The sequence below is a fragment of the Trichomycterus rosablanca genome, chromosome 3 (assembly GCF_030014385.1).
Source record: "Trichomycterus rosablanca isolate fTriRos1 chromosome 3, fTriRos1.hap1, whole genome shotgun sequence".
Classification (NCBI taxonomy): domain Eukaryota; kingdom Metazoa; phylum Chordata; class Actinopteri; order Siluriformes; family Trichomycteridae; genus Trichomycterus; species Trichomycterus rosablanca.
The window spans coordinates 20,778,216-20,797,583 of NC_085990.1; the positions used below are offsets into that span (position 1 = coordinate 20,778,216).

The following is a 19,368-nucleotide window of genomic DNA, read 5'->3' on the forward strand; positions in this document are numbered from 1 at the left end:
TCAAACAGTCTCTTGCCCTCCCCCACCAAAACATGCTGAACGATTGCAGCAGAGTGCCTGTCTAGTTTACATGCTCACACTCTCCAGAGGGGATGTGGGGCCTTTGTGAGCCCTCTAGTGGAGGACATTGACCTCCTTCATCTAAAACTGTAATCATTATACTAATCATATGTAGACATTATTAGTGTTTTATAAATACTTTTACTACCATACCAGGTTCTTTGCTTTTCAGTCAGTGAGCTGATGCAAACAAAATTTATTTACAACATCTGTTTTTACAACACCCCTTTTAAATTATTTTTAGGTGTTTTAGCAATACCATCAGCTCCGGTTCTGGACTTCTTTGCTGGGGGGGGCAGTAAAACATAATGGGTGGGCATGTCGTGACATGGAGGAACCCTCAGATGTGACACTGGCCAGTTCGGTAGATTTTTTTGATATCAGAAAATGATGCATTATAGGTTTTCCTACAGTGTATGTTTATTAAATGCAAAATTCACACAAACAGAAAGGTATCAAGTAAAGTTAAGTCTGACAGATTAGCTGCTACTAACTTGCAGTTAATTGCTAATAAAATAATTTTAAAAATATTAAAAGTAAGTAATATTAAGCAACACATCACCACGTTAAGCAAATGATAACCATGTGGAAGTGAGTTTAAACTCTAAGAAGTGTTTTAAATTGCCTCGATAGGTAATTTCTTCTCCTGTTCACACTGACAGAACCTGTCTGCTCTACTGAGCTGCTCGAAGCAGTCTGCCTGTTTTATATGACTCAAAGAGTAAAATCAGAAATAAGCAAAGAAATAACTTAATACTGAACAGCAAAATGCGTTTTTGTGGTTGGTTCAGAGACAATTAAAAAAAAAAAGCTTTTGCTTGCATTGGGGTGGGGAGTGCGTGGGGGTAGAGTGAGAAAATCTGGGGGAAATCACTTTTCTGTGTGAAGTTTGCATGTTCTCTCTATGCAAGTGAGGTGAATTGGAGATAAGAAATTGTCTGTGACTGTGTTTTGACATTAGAGACCTGAACTGATGAATCATGTGTAGCCAGTAATTACCTGTCCTGTCATGAATGTAATCAAAGTGTGTGAAACATGACGTTAAAATCCTAATAAATAATAAAAAATAATAAAAATAAATAATAATAAAAAAAAGAACTAGAATGTTGATTTTGAGCAAGGTCCAGTACACATTACAAATGAATGGGCACAAGTTCTCCAAGAAACACGTTTTTTAAACAGCTCCAAAATCTTTTGGAAAGCATTCACAGAGGGGTGGAGGCTATTTTAGCCGCAAGGGGAACAGACTACATAATAATATCTATGGTTTTAAATGGAATGTCCAACAAGCTCATGGTCAGGTGTCAAGTAATGTACATTTTTTTGGATTGTCTCAAAGCAATTTTACAGATTTATGGCCCAATAACCTCTTATTAGCAAGATGAGCAAGCTTAAATATTATAGGAGAAAAACCTTGAGAGGAACCAGACTCAACAGCGACCTATATTGTGCTTGGGTGGCATAGAGGATATTTGGATGTGTTAAATTGAATATATAGATGCAAAATACATCTAATTGTCAGTTTCTGGACATTGTGAGCGCAAGTGTCCACATACTTTTGCCCATGTATTGTACAAAACTTGTTCTTTGATCCATTGCTAAAAAATTAAGCAATACAACAACTATTACCTATTGGAGGTCTGCCTGGTGGCCACCATGGTTGTTAATATTTCTAATCATGCTTGTTTTTGAGAGATTCCACAATCAGCCTAGATCTCTAATTCATGAGTCACCTGTCTATAGTTTGTTATTACAGAAATGACACTAACGCAATGCTTAACCACTTTATTTTTCCTTCATCAGCACCATATAATTCACCGGCCCCAGCGAGCCTCTACAACCAACAGCCGGAAAGCGCGGAAGGAAGATTTGCGACCGCTCTCTTTGACCAAAGCTGTGAAATACCCGAAGGGCCATGTGACCTACACCAAAGCCAGACTGCTAAAAGAGGCCAAGCTCGAACTGAGTGCACCCAGGCGGCACATGAACTCACAAAACCACAACACACAATTTCAGCACACTAACTCAGGAAAAACCCAACCTGGCCCCAGCAGGACACACAAACAGGTGCTATTGTCATTTGCAGCGAGACGAAATGGACTGCGACAGTCGAAGAGGCAGCTGGAAATGGCGGCGGTTAGTGCTAGCCAAGCAGGGAAAGAGGTGTCGGTCAAAAAAATGAAAGTGCCGGTCATTCCAAAGGACACGCGGAGCAGGAGAGTAGCTCAGCAGGCAACACAGTCTGCCAGAAGAATGGAACTGCGAGCAAAGGGTGCTAAGAGACCTAAACGGGCTTCTGCTGGGACGTTCATTCTGAAATGGACACAACGTAAAGCCACAACTCGGGGCAAGAGCGGCCCCGCTACCTCAGCAATTCCTCCCACCAGGGTTGCCCCAAAACTAGTCACAATTCCTAAACCAGCCAGATCAACCAGACCCAACAAGCCCAACAAAACAACCAACCCTCCTGACCCTGGTGACCCTGATGACATATCCAAACCTCCTAAACCAGCAGAGACTAAAGTCGCTCAGGACAAGGAGAGAGGCAAACGTGCTGCTGTAGATGAGACAATAGAGATGACAGAGGTCTCCGTGTTTCACCCGAGCCCACGTGAGTTCCATGACCCACTGTCATTTGTAGAACTGGTACGTGAGCGCACCGAGCCGTTCGGCCTCTTCCGAGTGGTTCCACCTGCTGGTTGGCAGCCCGAGTGCAAGTTGAAAGAGGAGTTGCGCTTTGTCTCACATGTACAGCATGTGCACAAGCTAGGCCGCCGTTGGGGTCCCAATGTCCAGCAGCTTGCCTGCATCAAGAAACATCTGCGTACTCAAGGCATTAACATGGAGGAGCCACCACTAATAGGTATGAATAAACAGTCGATTGTTAAATTTCTTTTCTTTTTTTATTACATTAAGCTCCTTTAAAACTAAGATCAATTCAGAGAAAACGTGTACCAGTCTGTTCTGGTATTACTTGAATCATGTCCTTAGCAACTTGCCCAACCTGACAAAAAGTAATATTCATTTTTAAGGGACATGGTTGTAATGGTAGTGTTTTTCAGTGAATAATTGAAATAATTTAAACTTTTAGTCCAATTCAGATTCTTGAATCATTTTAATGTGTGTTTAATATGTGAGAATTTACTGGGTCAAAACATTAATTTAGTAATAAGACTTATAAAAGAGTAATAATTGAATGCTACATATAGTTATATAATAAAATTTAACTTTGTGACATGGACTTCCAGTTCCTTGTTAGTGATTCTGACTGTAGCTTGTCACCTCTCGGTGCCTATAGAATCTGGACTAGTACATGGAACTGTGGTCTGTAGTCCAGGTTGGGAAGAAAACACAAAGTATCACACTGGATATACAGTGTATCACAAAAGTGAGTACACCCCTCACATTTTTGCAAATATTTGATTATATCTTTTCATGGGACAACACTATAGAAATAAAACTTGGATATAACTTAGAGTAGTCAGTGTACAGCTTGTATAGCAGTGTAGATTTACTGTCTTCTGAAAATAACTCAACACACAGCCATTAATGTCTAAATAGCTGGCAACATAAGTGAGTACACCCCACAGTGAACATGTCCAAATTGTGCCCAAAGTGTCAATATTTTGTGTGACCACCATTATTATCCAGCACTGCCTTAACCCTCCTGAGCATGGAATTCACCAGAGCTGCACAGGTTGCTACTGGAATCCTCTTCCACTCCTCCATGATGACATCATGGAGCTGGTGGATGTTAGACACCTTGAACTCCTCCACCATCCACTTGAGGATGCGCCACAGGTGCTCAATTGGGTTTAGTCCATCACCTTTACCTTCAGCTTCCTCAGCAAGGCAGTTGTCATCTTGGAGGTTGTGTTTGGGGTCATTATCCTGTTTGAAAACTGCCAGTTTTCGAAGGGAGGGGATCATGCTCTGTTTCAGAATGTCACAGTACATGTTGGAATTCATGTTTCCCTCAATGAACTGCAGCTCCCCAGTGCCAGCAACACTCATGCAGCCCAAGACCATGATGCTACCACCACCATGCTTGACTGTAGGCAAGATACAGTTGTCTTGGTACTTCTCACCAGGGCGCCGCCACACATGCTGGACACCATCTGAGCCAAACAAGTTTATCTTGGTCTCGTCAGACCACAGGGCATTCCAGTAATCCATGTTCTTGGACTGCTTGTCTTCAGCAAACTGTTTGCTGGCTTTCTTGTGCGTCAGCTTCCTTCTGGGATGACGACCATGCAGACTGAGTTGATGCAGTGTACGGCGTATGGTCTGAGCACTGACAGGCTGACCTCCCACGTCTTCAACCTCTGCAGCAATGCTGGCAGCACTCATGTGTCTATTTTTTAAAGCCAACCTCTGGATATGACGCCGAACACGTGGACTCAACTTCTTTGGTCGACCCTGGCGAAGCCTGTTCCGAGTGGAACCTGTCCTGGAAAACCGCTGTATGACCTTGGCCACCATGCTGTAGCTCAGTTTCAGGGTGTTAGCAATCTTCTTATAGCCCAGGCCATCTTTGTGGAGAGCAACAATTCTATTTCTCACATCCTCAGAGAGTTCTTTGCCATGAGGTGCCATGTTGAATATCCAGTGGCCAGTATGAGAGAATTGTACCCAAAACACCAAATTTAACAGCCCTGCTCCCCATTTACACCTGGGACCTTGACACATGACACCAGGGAGGGACAACGACACATTTGGGCACAATTTGGACATGTTCACTGTGGGGTGTACTCACTTATGTTGCCAGCTATTTAGACATTAATTGCTGTGTGTTGAGTTATTTTCAGAAGACAGTAAATCTACACTGCTATACAAGCTGTACACTGACTACTCTAAGTTAAATCCAAGTTTCATGTCTATAGTGTTGTCCCATGAAAAGATATAATGAAATATTTGCAGAAATGTGAGGGGTGTACTCACTTTTGTGATACACTGTATGTAATCCAGGAGTCACTACAATCAGGACTGCTATAAATTTAAAGCTGCTTAAACACAGGTATCACTATCTACAGTCAAGAATGCTTTACATTATCATAGGAGGAAGCCCCTGCTCCTCATCGGCTCAATTTTAAGTTAAAATCTGATAAGAGTGCAATGCTCTTTAGTCCACAGATGAAGTTATGTGAAGTTTGTCTTTTGGCCATTCAAGAAACAGAATACAGTGAAATTTTCATCACTGTCATCTCCTTGCTTGGAAGCAAGTAAGGTTGTGTTTATACTTGTAGTTCAGCTCCCTCGGTTCGAACCAAACAAGAAAATGATACATTACATTACATGTTACATTATAGTCCTGATTTGCTTAGCATTCACATAAATTTACCATAGAACCAACATAATTAAAAAGTACTAACATAACAGCACTATAAATTCCTCCATTGCACACACCAAAGAGGGTACTCTGTTCTCTCGTGTTGCGTTTAGTGTTGCATCTTGTGACATGACATACTGTGTTTGGTTTGCTTAGATACCTTTGATTTGTATTGACCAGACCAAGACCCCTTTCCCCACCCCCACCCTGCTCAACCAATGAGTTCAAAATGAAGCAATTCCACTTAATGTAACAAACTGCACTAACAGAGCAATCACACCAGGGTTTGTTTTAATCAAAGCTGACAAATATAAACGCAACCCAAAAATACCCACTGAGCTGCCCAAGGGTACATCAGTGGCTGGTTGGCATAGACAGGGTTTAAACCCCCAACCCTATTGATAGCCCAAAACCCTAAACACTGAGCTTCCGTCTCTCTGTAGGGGCCGTTAATGATCTACACTCAAGCTGAGAAAGTGTTTCTAGAGGCAGAGAAACCTACATAAACATGGGGTCTGTTCAAAAACCTAGTGAGCTGCCTTGCTGTCTTACTGCCTACATAGGCAGCTGCCTAAGCAGAGAGGATTATAATAAATAATTGACTTAAAAATGAGGTTATTCAGACGCACTACTTAGACAGCGATTCTATCAGTTTTCGCTTACTAAGCTAACACAGTTAGCCTCTTGCCATTCAAACCAATGGGATGAGGTGGCACAATGCACTAGCATGTCAACTAACATCTCCCTCAGTGTACCGAAAACAGTTGAATATGCTGACAAGCCCGAAAATGCTGTCTATGTAGAGAGCTCACTAGGTTTTCGAACACACCCAATGTAATGATTTGTTGAATTCTTGACCCCAACCTTGCTGTTTATCATGATTCTAACATTTATTAAATCAGGCCCATTGGGTGGTTGGCTAAAATGTCACTGACTAGTTTAATATGAACACAGTCCAGTCCAAACCTGTGTTGTTTCTCTTTTATTCAGTTATGTGCTTGTGATGGAATGTTATTTTTTCAGTAGTTCATTTGACATGGCAAGGCTGTTCTGTTCAGTTTCTGCTCAGCAGTTGTAGCCTAGTGGTTAAGGTGGACTAGTAATCAGAGGGTTGCTGGCTTAAGACCCACCACTACCAGGTTGCTACTGTTGAGCCCTTTAGCAAACCCTCAATTGCTTAGATTGTATACTGTCACAACTGTAAGTCGCTTTGGATGAAAGCGTCTGCTGATTGCCGTAAATGTAAATGCTTATTCTGCTCTCCAAGCTATTGCTGAATAGAGTATGTCTTTGTTATGTGGGTGTAGAGTACTTTGTACAGTGTACAGTAATTGGCCTTACAACCCGCTCATCCATAGTGATCTTTCTCTAAGGGTCTTTTATTCTTGAATTCTTCTTGTTTTACTCTATTCACCCAACCTATTATCAAATTCTTTACTTAAATCATTGTGCTGCTTAGTATCATTCAGCATTTTCTAAGAAAATATAAGTATACCAGAACCACTTGACTAGTACTTCTTCATCTTTAGCATATTCTCAGCCTGTTAGAGACTGGCTTTTAGCTGCTTACAGGTTCACTTGTGCAGGAAAAGCCTTGGCGTATTCTGCAGGCGTGTTCTACAAATGTGTTTATGTTCATGCACAGCATCTCCAAGGCTGTCTCCTACTAGGGAGGTTGGTTATGCAAGTACTCTAGTTTCTACTGTTAACTGCAGTAGCTAGGGCTGACAGAATTGATCATGATTAATCATGATTAAAGGTGCTGCTAGTACTTTAGGTGCTTGGAGGTGCCTTTAGCACTTTTTCCCCTAAATAAAACGTCGTTTTAAACACAGTGCTGGACAATTTGCAAGACGTTTTCTTCTGGCCACACTACTGGTTTTGGTATTCTATTTCTGAACTGCAGAAATTCTGATGATTGCACACTGCCCTGTTCTGGTTTGATTGGGGTTTTTGTATAGCTTCTCGACAACTATAGTATCTTGAACCCTGTACGGTATCACTAAGTATGACTTTGATTCTTCCCTTGTGGTGGGTTTTGGAGTACCGCAGCTGGTTCCTCCATCATGCTTGCTTGTTGAGAAGGCATGGCCAGACTCAAATTTCAGAAATAAGGCATTTTACTCTCCAGAATTATAAAGGAATGGTCTTGTACAACTCTTGTCCTACCATCCTAATTCATTCATGTGTTTTTTATCCACTGCTATTGATTTTTCCAATATGTGGCCTTGTGTTGTTAGCCTCTCTAAATCAAGCCTGCTTGATATTTTCATCCTGGCTTTCTGGTTACCAGATTTTGCCATCAGCTCCATAGTTACCACATAGCATGTTAGACAGTTACTTTATCCTTATTATTATCTACTGTACCACTAATACTTCCACCATGTATTTACTTCCACTTTGTACAGGGGGTCCACCTTTCACACCTCTGTCTTGTGATGTCACTCTTACCCTTGAAGGTTTATAGAAAACACATTACCTTGCTCTCTTATGGTTTGCCTTCTTGTTTCCATGATTAATAAGGAACACTGAATTAGCATAGTGTTATTCTGGTTAACTAATCAAGCTGGATACAGTCAGTGTTAAAGATTATGGATGGGTAGAGAAGTCTTAGATGATCTCTCTAGCTTGGCCAGTTTATTAAACTGGGAAATAAACTGTGAAATGTTATTTACTAAATATGTAGATAATTTGCATAGCATAGAGGCAGGACTTGTATATGGGTAATAAAAAATCATGTACTCACTCTGTGACAGGGGGCTGTGAACTGGATCTAGCCCGCTTCTTCCAGCTCTTAAACGACATGGGCGGCATGCAGCAGGTGACGGACCTTAAGACGTGGGGCCGTTTGGCCGACCTGCTGGGCATCCCACGCTCTGCCCAGGATCGACTGGCCAAGTTGCAGGAGGCCTATTGCCAGTACCTGCTCTCCTACGACTCGCTGTCCCCAGCGCAGCAGGCACAGCTAGAAAAAGACATCCTGACCGAGAAGGAGATCCTTGAGAAGAGGTACGGGCCCCTGGAGGGCCAGGCGGACACGTCCCAGCATGCAGCTCTGCTTTTGCCACGTTGCGAGCCCAAAAATGGCCTGGTAAATGGAGCTCTGCATCGGAGTGGTGTGCGTGAGCGCCTCCGAGAGCTCGACCCCATGTCCAGGACTAGCCGCCAGACACGGCAGGAGAAAAGAGAAGAAGATGGCGTGCTGAGTGAGCTGCACAAGTGCATATACAAGGTTCAGACTTTTTGCTTTCCTGTCCATCAGTCTTGTTTTCCATTAGCCAGACACCGGTGCACAGTAAATAATGTTTTGAGCTTAAATTGTCAGTAACACATTTTTAATCTTTGTTTTTTTGCTCTTCAGGGAAAATCGTTCTCTTTAATGACGTTCTACCGGGCAGCCAGGAACACTATGAATATGTGCTTTAGCACTGAGCCAGATACGGTTGAAGTAGAGGTATATCTGCTGTTTTTAATCAAATCAATAAAGATAGAAACAGCTTGTTCATATAAGCTGCTGCTTTTTTATCTTCATCATTTTCTTTTTTTCTCTGCCGTTGCAGAAAGAGTACTGGAGACTAGTGGAAGAAAAAGAATGCCATGTTGCAGTGCACTGTGGGCGAGTGGACACTAAGACTCATGGGAGTGGATTTCCTGTAAGCAAGTCCGAGCCATTTTCAAAGTAAGAACATGTTCTTGTTATTTTATGAGCAACTTCAAGTGTTCTATGTATGATTTGATACTAAAACCAGCATATGAACAGGTCGATTCAAAACTTTAAAGCCACTTCTTTTTCTGTGATTGAATCACAACACTGTTTAGATCTTTAAGCACCTTACTTGGGAGAGTAAATGAAGTTTAAATTTATTTGATTTTGAAAATAGGCCATCTAATTATTGATTTTTAATACCATTGTCCCGCTAAAACACCAAAATTCACTGTCCACTTTTGACAGTGCATCATTTACACTTGCAGCTACACAAACTCAGAACAAAATATTACCATCCCCATATTTGACAGTTCCTACAATGTCGTTGGGCTTAAATACCTCACCTTTTTTATTTTAAACATACTTTGGATTTACTTTCGAAACACATTTTTTTCGATTAAGTATTCCGATAGAAGAACAATGTGTAGCATTGTGTAGTTGTTCTGAACAATACTTTCCTAATGCTGATGGCTGCAAGTCACTAGTCAGTTCACATTGAGTTACTATTCTAGTACCAGTATTTAATCACATTCACACCTCCAGCAAACCATATGTGGTTGTGTTTGTGAGTAAGTGCCATGAAAACTGATTTAAATTTAAACAAGATACGTCACATACTTAGTCAGATCATACTGGATGAGAACTCAGCGATATTAAAAATAAGCACACAGGAGAATTATTCCTTTTTCACAGCTTCAATATTGTATTATTATGCAGACAAGGAGTAAAACAAGAGCATGATAGATGGGCTCATGTGGATTGAATAAAAGCATTTCTGCTGCTTTGAAATGCAATGTTTTTTCTGTTTAATTTCATCAACCGCGTTGTCAGAATTGTGGCAGGCCGGTTCTATTGGGAAACACTGAGCACAGGGCAGGAATACCCTGGACAGGGTGCCAATTCATTGCATGGCTTCAGGCCATTCCCCACCCTCAGACATAGCCAATCACGTCTGTGTAAGTGCCTGGCAAGCTGTTAGCACCAGTGAGATTCAAACCTGAAGGTGGGCTAACGTGCTAGACCAATTAAGCACCTTCCCTAGAAACACATCCAGTGTAAATGACCATAAGCTACGTGATGATTACAAATCAAATATTGTTCTACTATAAAAATGTAGTCTTATTTGTTTCCAATTACACTCTATGGCCCCTCTGTAATTAAGTTCACATGTTTTAGCTACAACCATTGCTAACAATCTTGGTTAAATGAAACAAGATGATTCCAGCTATGTGGCAACAGTTTGGGAAGGTCCTTTTCTATTTTAGGATGACTATGCACTTATGTGCAATTTTAAGGCTCATATATACAAGAGATGAATTGGTAAGTCTCATTCAGCATCAAAACTGAATGGAACACAAAGACCACAAACCAAGATCGACACACAGACCAAGTCATACACACAAGATGCAGAATTATATAAAAGGAGAAAAACCCCCAACCTGTAAAACATCTGCCAAACATCTTTTACGACAAAACACATTGTAATGAAGTAAGCTTTACCTGAAATCCCCAAAAAGATTAATGTATGTATTTATCTTAAATTTATTAACTGTTTTATATGTGGTTAACAAAAAGACTAACTAAAGACCAATACTGGGTTTTACTCACCTGGGCTGGTCCATCCTTTGGGAAGGAGAGTGTGAGAAAAGATCTGTTAAAACAAAGAAAGTGTACACTGTGAATAATGTGAATGATTCGATTAATTCAACGTGCCATGGCCACGAGTGTGTATAAGTAGACTGTATATTGCTGCTATTACCCATTGGAAGTAGTGAAGTGTATGTACATTCAGTGCTCTAGACTTACCTGTAATAATATTGGTTCAGCTGGGGGGCAGAGTTACTGATATATAAGCAGCACACAGGTAAAGATGGGGCCAGTCTGTGATGAGAGAGAGAGGGAATGAGACAGCCTTTATGACTCTGCAGTCAGTGGTTGTGTATACTTTGTCGGAAGTGATCGTTACTTGTTTGTATATTTATCCATTTTGTTTTCGTGCATGTATTTATGTAAATAGCTGGTACATTGGTGTATAAATAAAGGAAGTGGAAAAAACAAGAACATCTGTGTCCTTACTGTCCATTTCAGTTTCTCAGACCGGTCGCCCGACACTACTACCCACAGGGTTTAAATCCAAACAAAAATTCAACTTCTGTGCCTTACCTCACATGGTTAGTGCTAAGAAATAAACACATCTATAACACATCTATGCACAAGCTGCAGCAGTTCTCATTAACCCTGGTGACCAGTGGCCCATAAAATGTCCAGGAATGATGAGTGAACAGTGGTTTGGGGGACAAAGTGTAACTATATCATAGACTTAGGCACACTCATGTATGATATATCTGGGATAGCTTTAAAAAACCCAAACCAAATCTTTTTGAGGACTTTTAACTTCACTTTGATTTACCTTCCAGCAAGCACATGTGGTTGTGTCGTACTTTGTAGTGTTGTGTATATAAACAAATCTGTGTAGTATGGCTTTAACCAGGTGTGTTCAATAATTTGAAGCACTGAATTTAAACTTCGATTCTTCTTCCTCAGGCACGGATGGAATCTCACTGTCCTTTCCAATAACTCAGGATCCATCTTGCGTCATCTTGGTGCTGTGCCAGGTTGGTGTATTTTCCTGACCCTAACACTTTATTACATGATTGCAAAGTCATTTCACAGACATTTAGAGTGCTTTTACATTTGTTAGTCAATTTATCTGCTCCATAGGGGTAAAATTGATCAGTTTTAATTATTCTTTTAATTAATACTCATTGGTTTCACATTTATACAAACCAAATACCAAAACTATTTTCTCATCAGAAAAAAATATAAACAAACCTTTTTTAAGCATGCTTTCAACTTAAATAATGTGGTCGACAACAAGCTGGTGGTAATTACTAAATAGGGAAAAGTTCTACTAGTGGTAGTTTGCTCTTACATAGTGAGGTTTCATGAAAAAATGCCTCCTCACAACGGCCAACATTATATGGAAAAGAATGGAAACATTTACTTATTGTTGAGCTCAGGGGTTTCATCCACACCCATCACAATCAATAAAATAAATTTTATATAGGGCCCTACTAAATTCACATGCTTTTAAATGGGATTATGAAATAACTTAAGTTTGGGCGAAAAGTACATGGCTGAACTGTCCCAGCTCTCCCTCCCAACTCCTAACTGACATCTATGTATTTAATCATCATTTCCACCTTCTCTCCTCAATAAATTTTTACACCTATCTATCTATCTATCTATCTATCTATCTATCTATCTATCTATCTATCTATCTATCTATCTATCTATCTATCTATCTATCTATCTATCTATCTATCTATCTATCCATCCATCCATCCATCCATCCATCCATCCATCCATCCATCCATCCATCCATCCATCCATCCATCCATCCATCCATCCATCCATCCATCCATCCATCCATCCATCCATCCATCCATCCATCCATTTATCCATCTATTTATCCATCTATTTGTCTGTCCGTCCGTCCATCTATCCATCCATCCATCCATCCATCCATCCATCCATCCATCCATTTATCCATCTATTTATCCATCTATGTCTGTCCGTCCGTCCATCTATCCATCCATCCATCCATCCATCCATCTATCTATCTACGCATCCATCCATCCATCCATCTATCTACGCATCCATCCATCCATCCATCCATCCATCTATCTATGCAGCCATCCATCCATCTATCTATCTATGTATCCATTTATCCATCTATCCATCTATTTGTCTGTCTGTCCGTCTATCCATCCATCCATCCATCCATCCATCCATCCATCTATCTATCTATCTATCTATCTATCTATCTATCTATCTATCTATCTATCTATCTACGTATCCGTCCGTCCGTCCGTCCGTCCGTCCGTCCGTCTGTCCGTCTGTCTGTCTATCTATCTATCTATCTATCTATCTATCTATCTATCTACGTATCCATTCATCCATCTATCCATCTGTCTGTCTGTCTGTCTGTCTGTCTGTCTGTCTGTCTGTCTGTGTATCTATCTATCTATTTTTTTTGGTTGTATAGTGTGTAATACATATAATATTTGGTTCACTTCATGCAAGTTAGTTGAGCTGTGACTTGTCAGTGCATTTAAACCAAACATGTTGGTTGGAAGAAAAACAACCTCTCTCCGGCAGATCTGTCTGACAGGTTGTTTTGGTCTGCAATGGTATGCTGCTTAAACAGATTAAATTTAATCGAATAAGTGTCATACATCCAAGTTCAATTCAAATGGACTAAATGCATTTGTAAAAGCACTTTGCTTTTGTCTTTGAAGATATGTTCTCTTTAGTCTCTCATTTGACTGATGCTTTGATTAGTTAATGGTATTTAGGTAACGCTGATCTCTATTAGAAGCTAAACCACTAAACCACTTGTTGTTTGTGGTATAAACAGGAGTGACCATCCCCTGGCTGAACATTGGCATGGTGTTTTCTACCTCATGTTGGTCAAGGGACCAGAATAGCCTTCCATATATAGATTATCTACACACTGGTGCTGATTGCATTTGGTAAGCATTTAAAAAAAAGACATTTGTTTATTTATTTCAAATAATGACCTTTAAACCATTTGACATATATTAGTGTTAATAGTGAAATTGCACGTTGGGACATCAGTTAATGGTAAAATTACACATCTTTTCAGGTACTGTATTCCTGCCACTGAGAAGTCAAAACTTGACAAAGTGGTACACACACTACTGCAAGCCAATGGAACCCCAGGACTCGAGATGCTGGAGAAGAATATCATGGTAAGATGGTATAAGTCAAGCAGGTTCAAAGACTGGCCTGCGGACGAATTTCTATTTCTTCTTTTCTTATCTCACAGAGTACATTAACAGCTGACTTACAATACATACAGTGGGGGAAATAAGTATTTGATCCCCTGCTGATTTTGTAAGTTTACCCCCTTACAAAGACTTGAACAGTCTATAATTTTTATGGAAGGTTTATTTTAACAGAGAGAGACAGAATATCAACAAAAAATCCAGAAAAAAAACATTAAATAAAAGTTATAAATTAATTTGTATTTAATTAAGGGAAATAAGTATTTGATCCCCTACCAACCAGCAAGAATTCTGACCCCCACAGACCGGTTATGTGCCCATGAGGCACACAAATTAGTCCTGTCCCTGTATAAAAGACTCCTGTCACAGAATCAGTTTCTTCCGTAACTGATGCAATTACGCCCTCTGCTGGCTGATTGATGGCACCTGCAGAGAGTCAAGGAATAATGCATTGATCAGGGTGTGGCTCTCCGTACACAAAGCTGATCCTCATATGAACCTTGTGCAGGTGGAAAAATGCAGTCGGCTAATGCACACGTGTCGGAGGGGGCGTGTGTCAGTCTTGCTCTCCTTATTCAGTGCTGGGATTGGCATCAGTAGAGAGGAAGCATAATGCAATTGGGTAATCGGATACACTAAAAGTCGGGAGAAAAATGGGAGAAAATGCATAAACTAATGCATGTCTGCATGTCTAATGTTATACCTAGATTCCTAAAGTATGTTTAGCTGTAATGTTTTAAGTAAGCTGTTTTTCTTTAATGTGAAAAAGAAAGATTTGACTAATCAGTGCATTTACTACATGCATATTTTACTCAGGTTGTTATTTGTCCTGTTGCCCTATTACACCAAAATGCAATAAATGACTACCTGTTTTGGTGACTGATTATTGTTTTAGCCAACAGTAATTGGTTATTGTTTTTTAATAAAGTGGTACCTTGTAACTCAACGTCCCCTAAACTCAAAATCTTTGAAACTCAGCGCACTTCATCGAGAAATTTGTACCCCTAAACTCAACGTTTCCCTTAAACTCAACATGTTCAGTTTGTTTTTTAAAAATGTATTTATTTAATTTCAATTATAAAACAGATAGTTCCGGTCCTAAAATCTGATTGGCTGAGCCGCGTTCGAAGCCGTTGTAAAATCCCCGATAAACGCACACCTAGGACCACCTCACATCATTCCATATTAATACGCCACTGAAAAGAAAAAGTTAATGTTATGTACGCCCTCATGTTGCCTAGCAACACTGTTAATCGAACTACCTTGCGTCGCGGAAGAATGCTTTATTGTAAGTTTATACACAATAAATACATTTATGAATTAAACATTGTTGTATTTATTGTATTTTATGTTGACCGCCGTTTTATAAAAGCAATAAGCCACTCGAGACCGTGCGACCACAAGAGGCCGTTCATTACTGCTATGATTTTAGCACGGGAAAGAAGTTTTAGGCACTCCGCTTCGCGTCGTGCCAAAAACGTCATTCCCGTGCTAAAATCACAGTAACGCACGGCCTCTTGTGGCTTATTGCTTTAATTAACAATGAACAGTTGCTTTGTTCAGCGCTCAGCTTGAGCGGTGCAGTAATACGTCATCAAAGTGCGAATATGAGATGCATTTGTGTGGAATAATCGTCAGATTCACTCTGAAAGCGTCCACATGTATCTGTGTTTAGCTGGATTTTCCTCACTGTTTCCCTTTTAAACTTGTGTTACAGCTCGGGGTTCTGAGAAATGGTAACCAGCTTTTTATTTCAGTGTTTTTTATATTATATTTAAGTGTCAAAAACAACCCCATTATTTTACATAAGCTTAAAATATATGCCAGTCCAAGTCCACGTCCAAGTCGAACCTTATGGGAAAAAATACCTTAAAACTCAACACCTTTTAAACTAAACGCCAGTCCCAGAACCAATTGACGTTGAGTTTCAAGGTACCACTGTATAAGATTTATATGACTGTATAAGCAATCTGACTCAAAAAAAGTAAAAAAAACCAAAACATCCCTACACAGATCTCTCCAGAGGTGCTACGTCGAGCGGGGGTAAAAGTGCACCGGACAGTGCAGCAGAGTGGCCAGTTCATGGTGTGTTTCCCTGGTACTTTCGTGTCCAAGGTGTGTTGTGGCTACAGTGTGTCTGAGACAGTGCATTTTGCCACAGCTGAGTGGATGAAACTGGGCTACGAGGCAGCAAAGGTGAGAGTGTCTCTTTAACAGATACAAAAGAACAGCTTTTAGCCAGTACACTAAACAAAGCTACATCTTTTACTATGGATTTGTGTGGGTGCACTGCTTATTGCTTCACATTGTTGCCATGTTTTCTTTCTTTATATTTGTAGGACCTGAAGAGAAAGCGCATAGAGGAGCCGTTCTCCACAGAGAAACTTCTCTGTCAGATAGTCATGTCTGAATCCAGGCACAAAGACAAACAGTTTTTGAGTGCAGCTTCCCCTCTCATTGTGGAGCTCAGGTGAGTTAAACTGAAAAAGGTAAATCAGCCAGCTGGGTAACCCTACTATACTACATTTCCTAGTAGTTAAGGCACTACTAAATTCATGGCAGTCATTAAATAAGACTCATGAATCAAACAATAGAATAAATGGAAGCTACAATACCTACCTTAATAGCTGAATGTAAATTAGAACATTTAGCGACTGTCTCAACGACGAAAATTCTCGTCTGTTTTTACCCCAAGGAATTAGATGGGAGTTTTCCAGACTTAGTTACCTCAGTAGTGTTTCTAGCTGCTTTACACTTCAACATCTTGGACATTTTAACTAACCAATTGCTAACTAAATTACCTTAGGTTTGCTAGTGTAACAGACTTTTGTGTGTTGTAGTGTGCTGACAATGTTTGATGTGTGTTTACGTGTTGAGTGCATTTTGTGCATTTGGGGATTCCATAATCATTTGAAAAGTCTGCTTCTCTACTCATCTCTCTGTAGTCTGTGCTGCACCTTAAAAGAACGAACCAGTAAAGTATTATGCTTCTGATAGTTTGTCTATGTACAGTTTATTTCTTACTTTATAAACTGAGCGAACTCTAAAGACGCTCGGTTACACTAGGATCGCCTTGTGGTGCAAATTAACCAGTAACCAGAAACCTCAAACTTTGAATTTCACATCAATCTGCATATTACACAAGGCTCAATTTTATGGTCCTTGGTGCGATTGTCACGGCCGTAAAATAAAGTAGGACCTTACTAACAGTATATCATCCAATAGGTGATATATTTAATAAATTATTTGCAATATAAAGTGTTCAGCCACACCTACTGCTAACAGGTGTATAAAATATATGATTTGCTTTAAACTTTGTGGCAACGATGATTGTGCCTCTGTGCACAAAGCAAAAGACTTTTGGGATGAATTGGAAGATTGTGAGCCAGGCCTTCTTATCTACCTGACCTACCAAATGCTCTATTTTTTAATTTCACGCACTGATATAGACGAAATGAATACCCATTGTTTTGGAATGAGTTGTCCAATGTCCAAGTTCATGGTCAGGTGTCCAAATTCTTTTCGAGGTATTCGCAGTTGGCAGATGACAGCATAAACAAGTTCTGCATATACAAGTGGGAGTCTTTAAAATAGTGTTATGTTTGTTAGAAAGCCTAAAAATGATAAACATGGCATTTGGGTGGTGCAGCAGCATTTTACTGCGGAGTGTTTAAACTCGCAAGTTTGAATCTCAGCAGAGTCACCAGACTTGACAGGGTGTTCACACAAACACAGTTACCTGGGTTTAAAGGAGGGAAGGACGGATGTAGTGTGTGGTGATCCAGCTCTCCTTGATCAGAACGGTGATTGTGCAGGCAGCAGCGAATTTTCAGTCAGCAATTGGAAATGACAAGATTGGGAGAAAAATCTAGAAAAAATACTATAAACATATAAATATAATGATATTATTAATACAATGTGTATTAAAACAAGTATGTGTAAAAACAAGTTTTTTATATATTACTTTATAGATTACAGTTAACCATAGCCTACTGATTAACTTAAGGAGTATGTAGGGCAAATAATTCAGATTAAAGAGTTTCAGATTACAAAAAGGTTTGGTAACACTTTTCCTTCATAAACAGGGACACAGAGATTAGCCAGCGGCGGCAGCTTTTTAATGCCGGTCTCAGGCTATCTGCACGTTATGGAAACCAGCCTGACAGCCAGGTGTCCTTAGAGAGGAAGAGAATACAGCGTACCAGGCTGAGCGAAGACACCGCCGACCGACGCTGCCAGGTGTGCCAGCACCTCTGCTACCTCTCTATGGTGAGTTTCCCCTGTATTACAGTCCATGGGATTTTCTTTTGCTTAAAATTTGCTTTGAAAGAAAAATCCACTATATCATTAAAAACTATGTGGACACTCTGCCTAATTGTTGAGTTAGAGTATTAGCCACACCCACTGCTAAATTTGTGGCATTAGTGTCCTATTTCAGCATGACTGTGCGTGGCACAGTGGTTTGATGAGGCTGTTTGTTTCAGTGATCTCAATCCTACTGAAAATCTGTGGGATGAATTGGAACCGGTTCTCATTGAGAGACAGGCCTTCAGCTGTGTCCAAGTAAAACTGTTTAAAAAATTAGTCTTCATGTATTTCCGAGCCTACTGCAAACACTTGTCTTTGTAAGCTCTGGGGTGGCTGAAATGCAGGTTTATGGACAATTGCCAGCCTGTGCAGGATCCTGCATCGAGAGCTTCTTGACACTCCGGAGACACCAGCAGCTTCAAACACCAGCAGCTTTTTTTTTATAGCTGCCCTTTTAACACAATTAATTTGTTTAACAGAAACGTATGCTAATAAGCTTTTATCTGATCGTATTCACCTGTGCTGTTAATCACTCACATATCTTTTCACAGTTCTGTGATCTGTCTTCAGTTTTTGTGAAATATTAATTGTATTCATGCCTTTTGCAAGACATTGAACTATTTCATGCTTTTCATCTTCAGACAGATCTTTCCTCCTTCCCAAATAGCATGAGAACTATCACTTGATAATAATGTGACACAATGTCTTTAAGTGAGTTTCTCTTTAATCAAGATCACCCGGCAAACTAATTAACAAGCCTGTCTGGGACTGATACTAGTTATCTAAAAAGATATGAGAAATAAAGCCAACACTTTATTTGAAAAAACTAAAACCTAAATGCTCATGTTACTGAAATCCTACTGATATACCACTAACATAATAACTTTAAATACAGTGTATACATTAAACAATTCAGAAACTAATTTGACCATTTGAGTTATTGACAAAATGAGAGTTAGATACTAAAATCCTAGTCTTGTTTACCTGTAACAAATCTTATGTTATTGTTGTATATTAAAAGTTAGCTAGATGAATGGCCACTCAGGTGGCGCAGCGGTAAAATACGCTAGCACACTAGAGCTGGGATTTTGAATACATTGTATCGAATCTTAGCTCTGCCATCTGGCTGAGTGGCAACGTTTGGCTGTTGTTCA

At 40.0% G+C, this 19,368-nt stretch overlaps 1 protein-coding gene across 2 annotated transcripts in view; it reads left to right on the forward strand.

Annotated features, from left to right (window-relative positions):
- The window catches only part of jarid2a (jumonji and AT-rich interaction domain containing 2a), a 126,729-nt gene that overhangs the window by 104,298 nt on the left and 3,063 nt on the right, over positions 1 to 19,368 (forward strand). For both annotated transcript variants that reach the window (XM_062991018.1, XM_062991019.1), the window contains exons 7-16: positions 1,864 to 2,923; positions 8,146 to 8,621; positions 8,751 to 8,843; positions 8,950 to 9,068; positions 11,640 to 11,710; positions 13,516 to 13,630; positions 13,765 to 13,870; positions 15,920 to 16,102; positions 16,246 to 16,376; positions 17,992 to 18,175. In XM_062991018.1, coding sequence (XP_062847088.1) covers positions 1,864 to 2,923; positions 8,146 to 8,621; positions 8,751 to 8,843; positions 8,950 to 9,068; positions 11,640 to 11,710; positions 13,516 to 13,630; positions 13,765 to 13,870; positions 15,920 to 16,102; positions 16,246 to 16,376; positions 17,992 to 18,175 — 2,538 coding nt within the window. The remainder of the gene's footprint in view (positions 1 to 1,863; positions 2,924 to 8,145; positions 8,622 to 8,750; positions 8,844 to 8,949; positions 9,069 to 11,639; positions 11,711 to 13,515; positions 13,631 to 13,764; positions 13,871 to 15,919; positions 16,103 to 16,245; positions 16,377 to 17,991; positions 18,176 to 19,368) is intronic.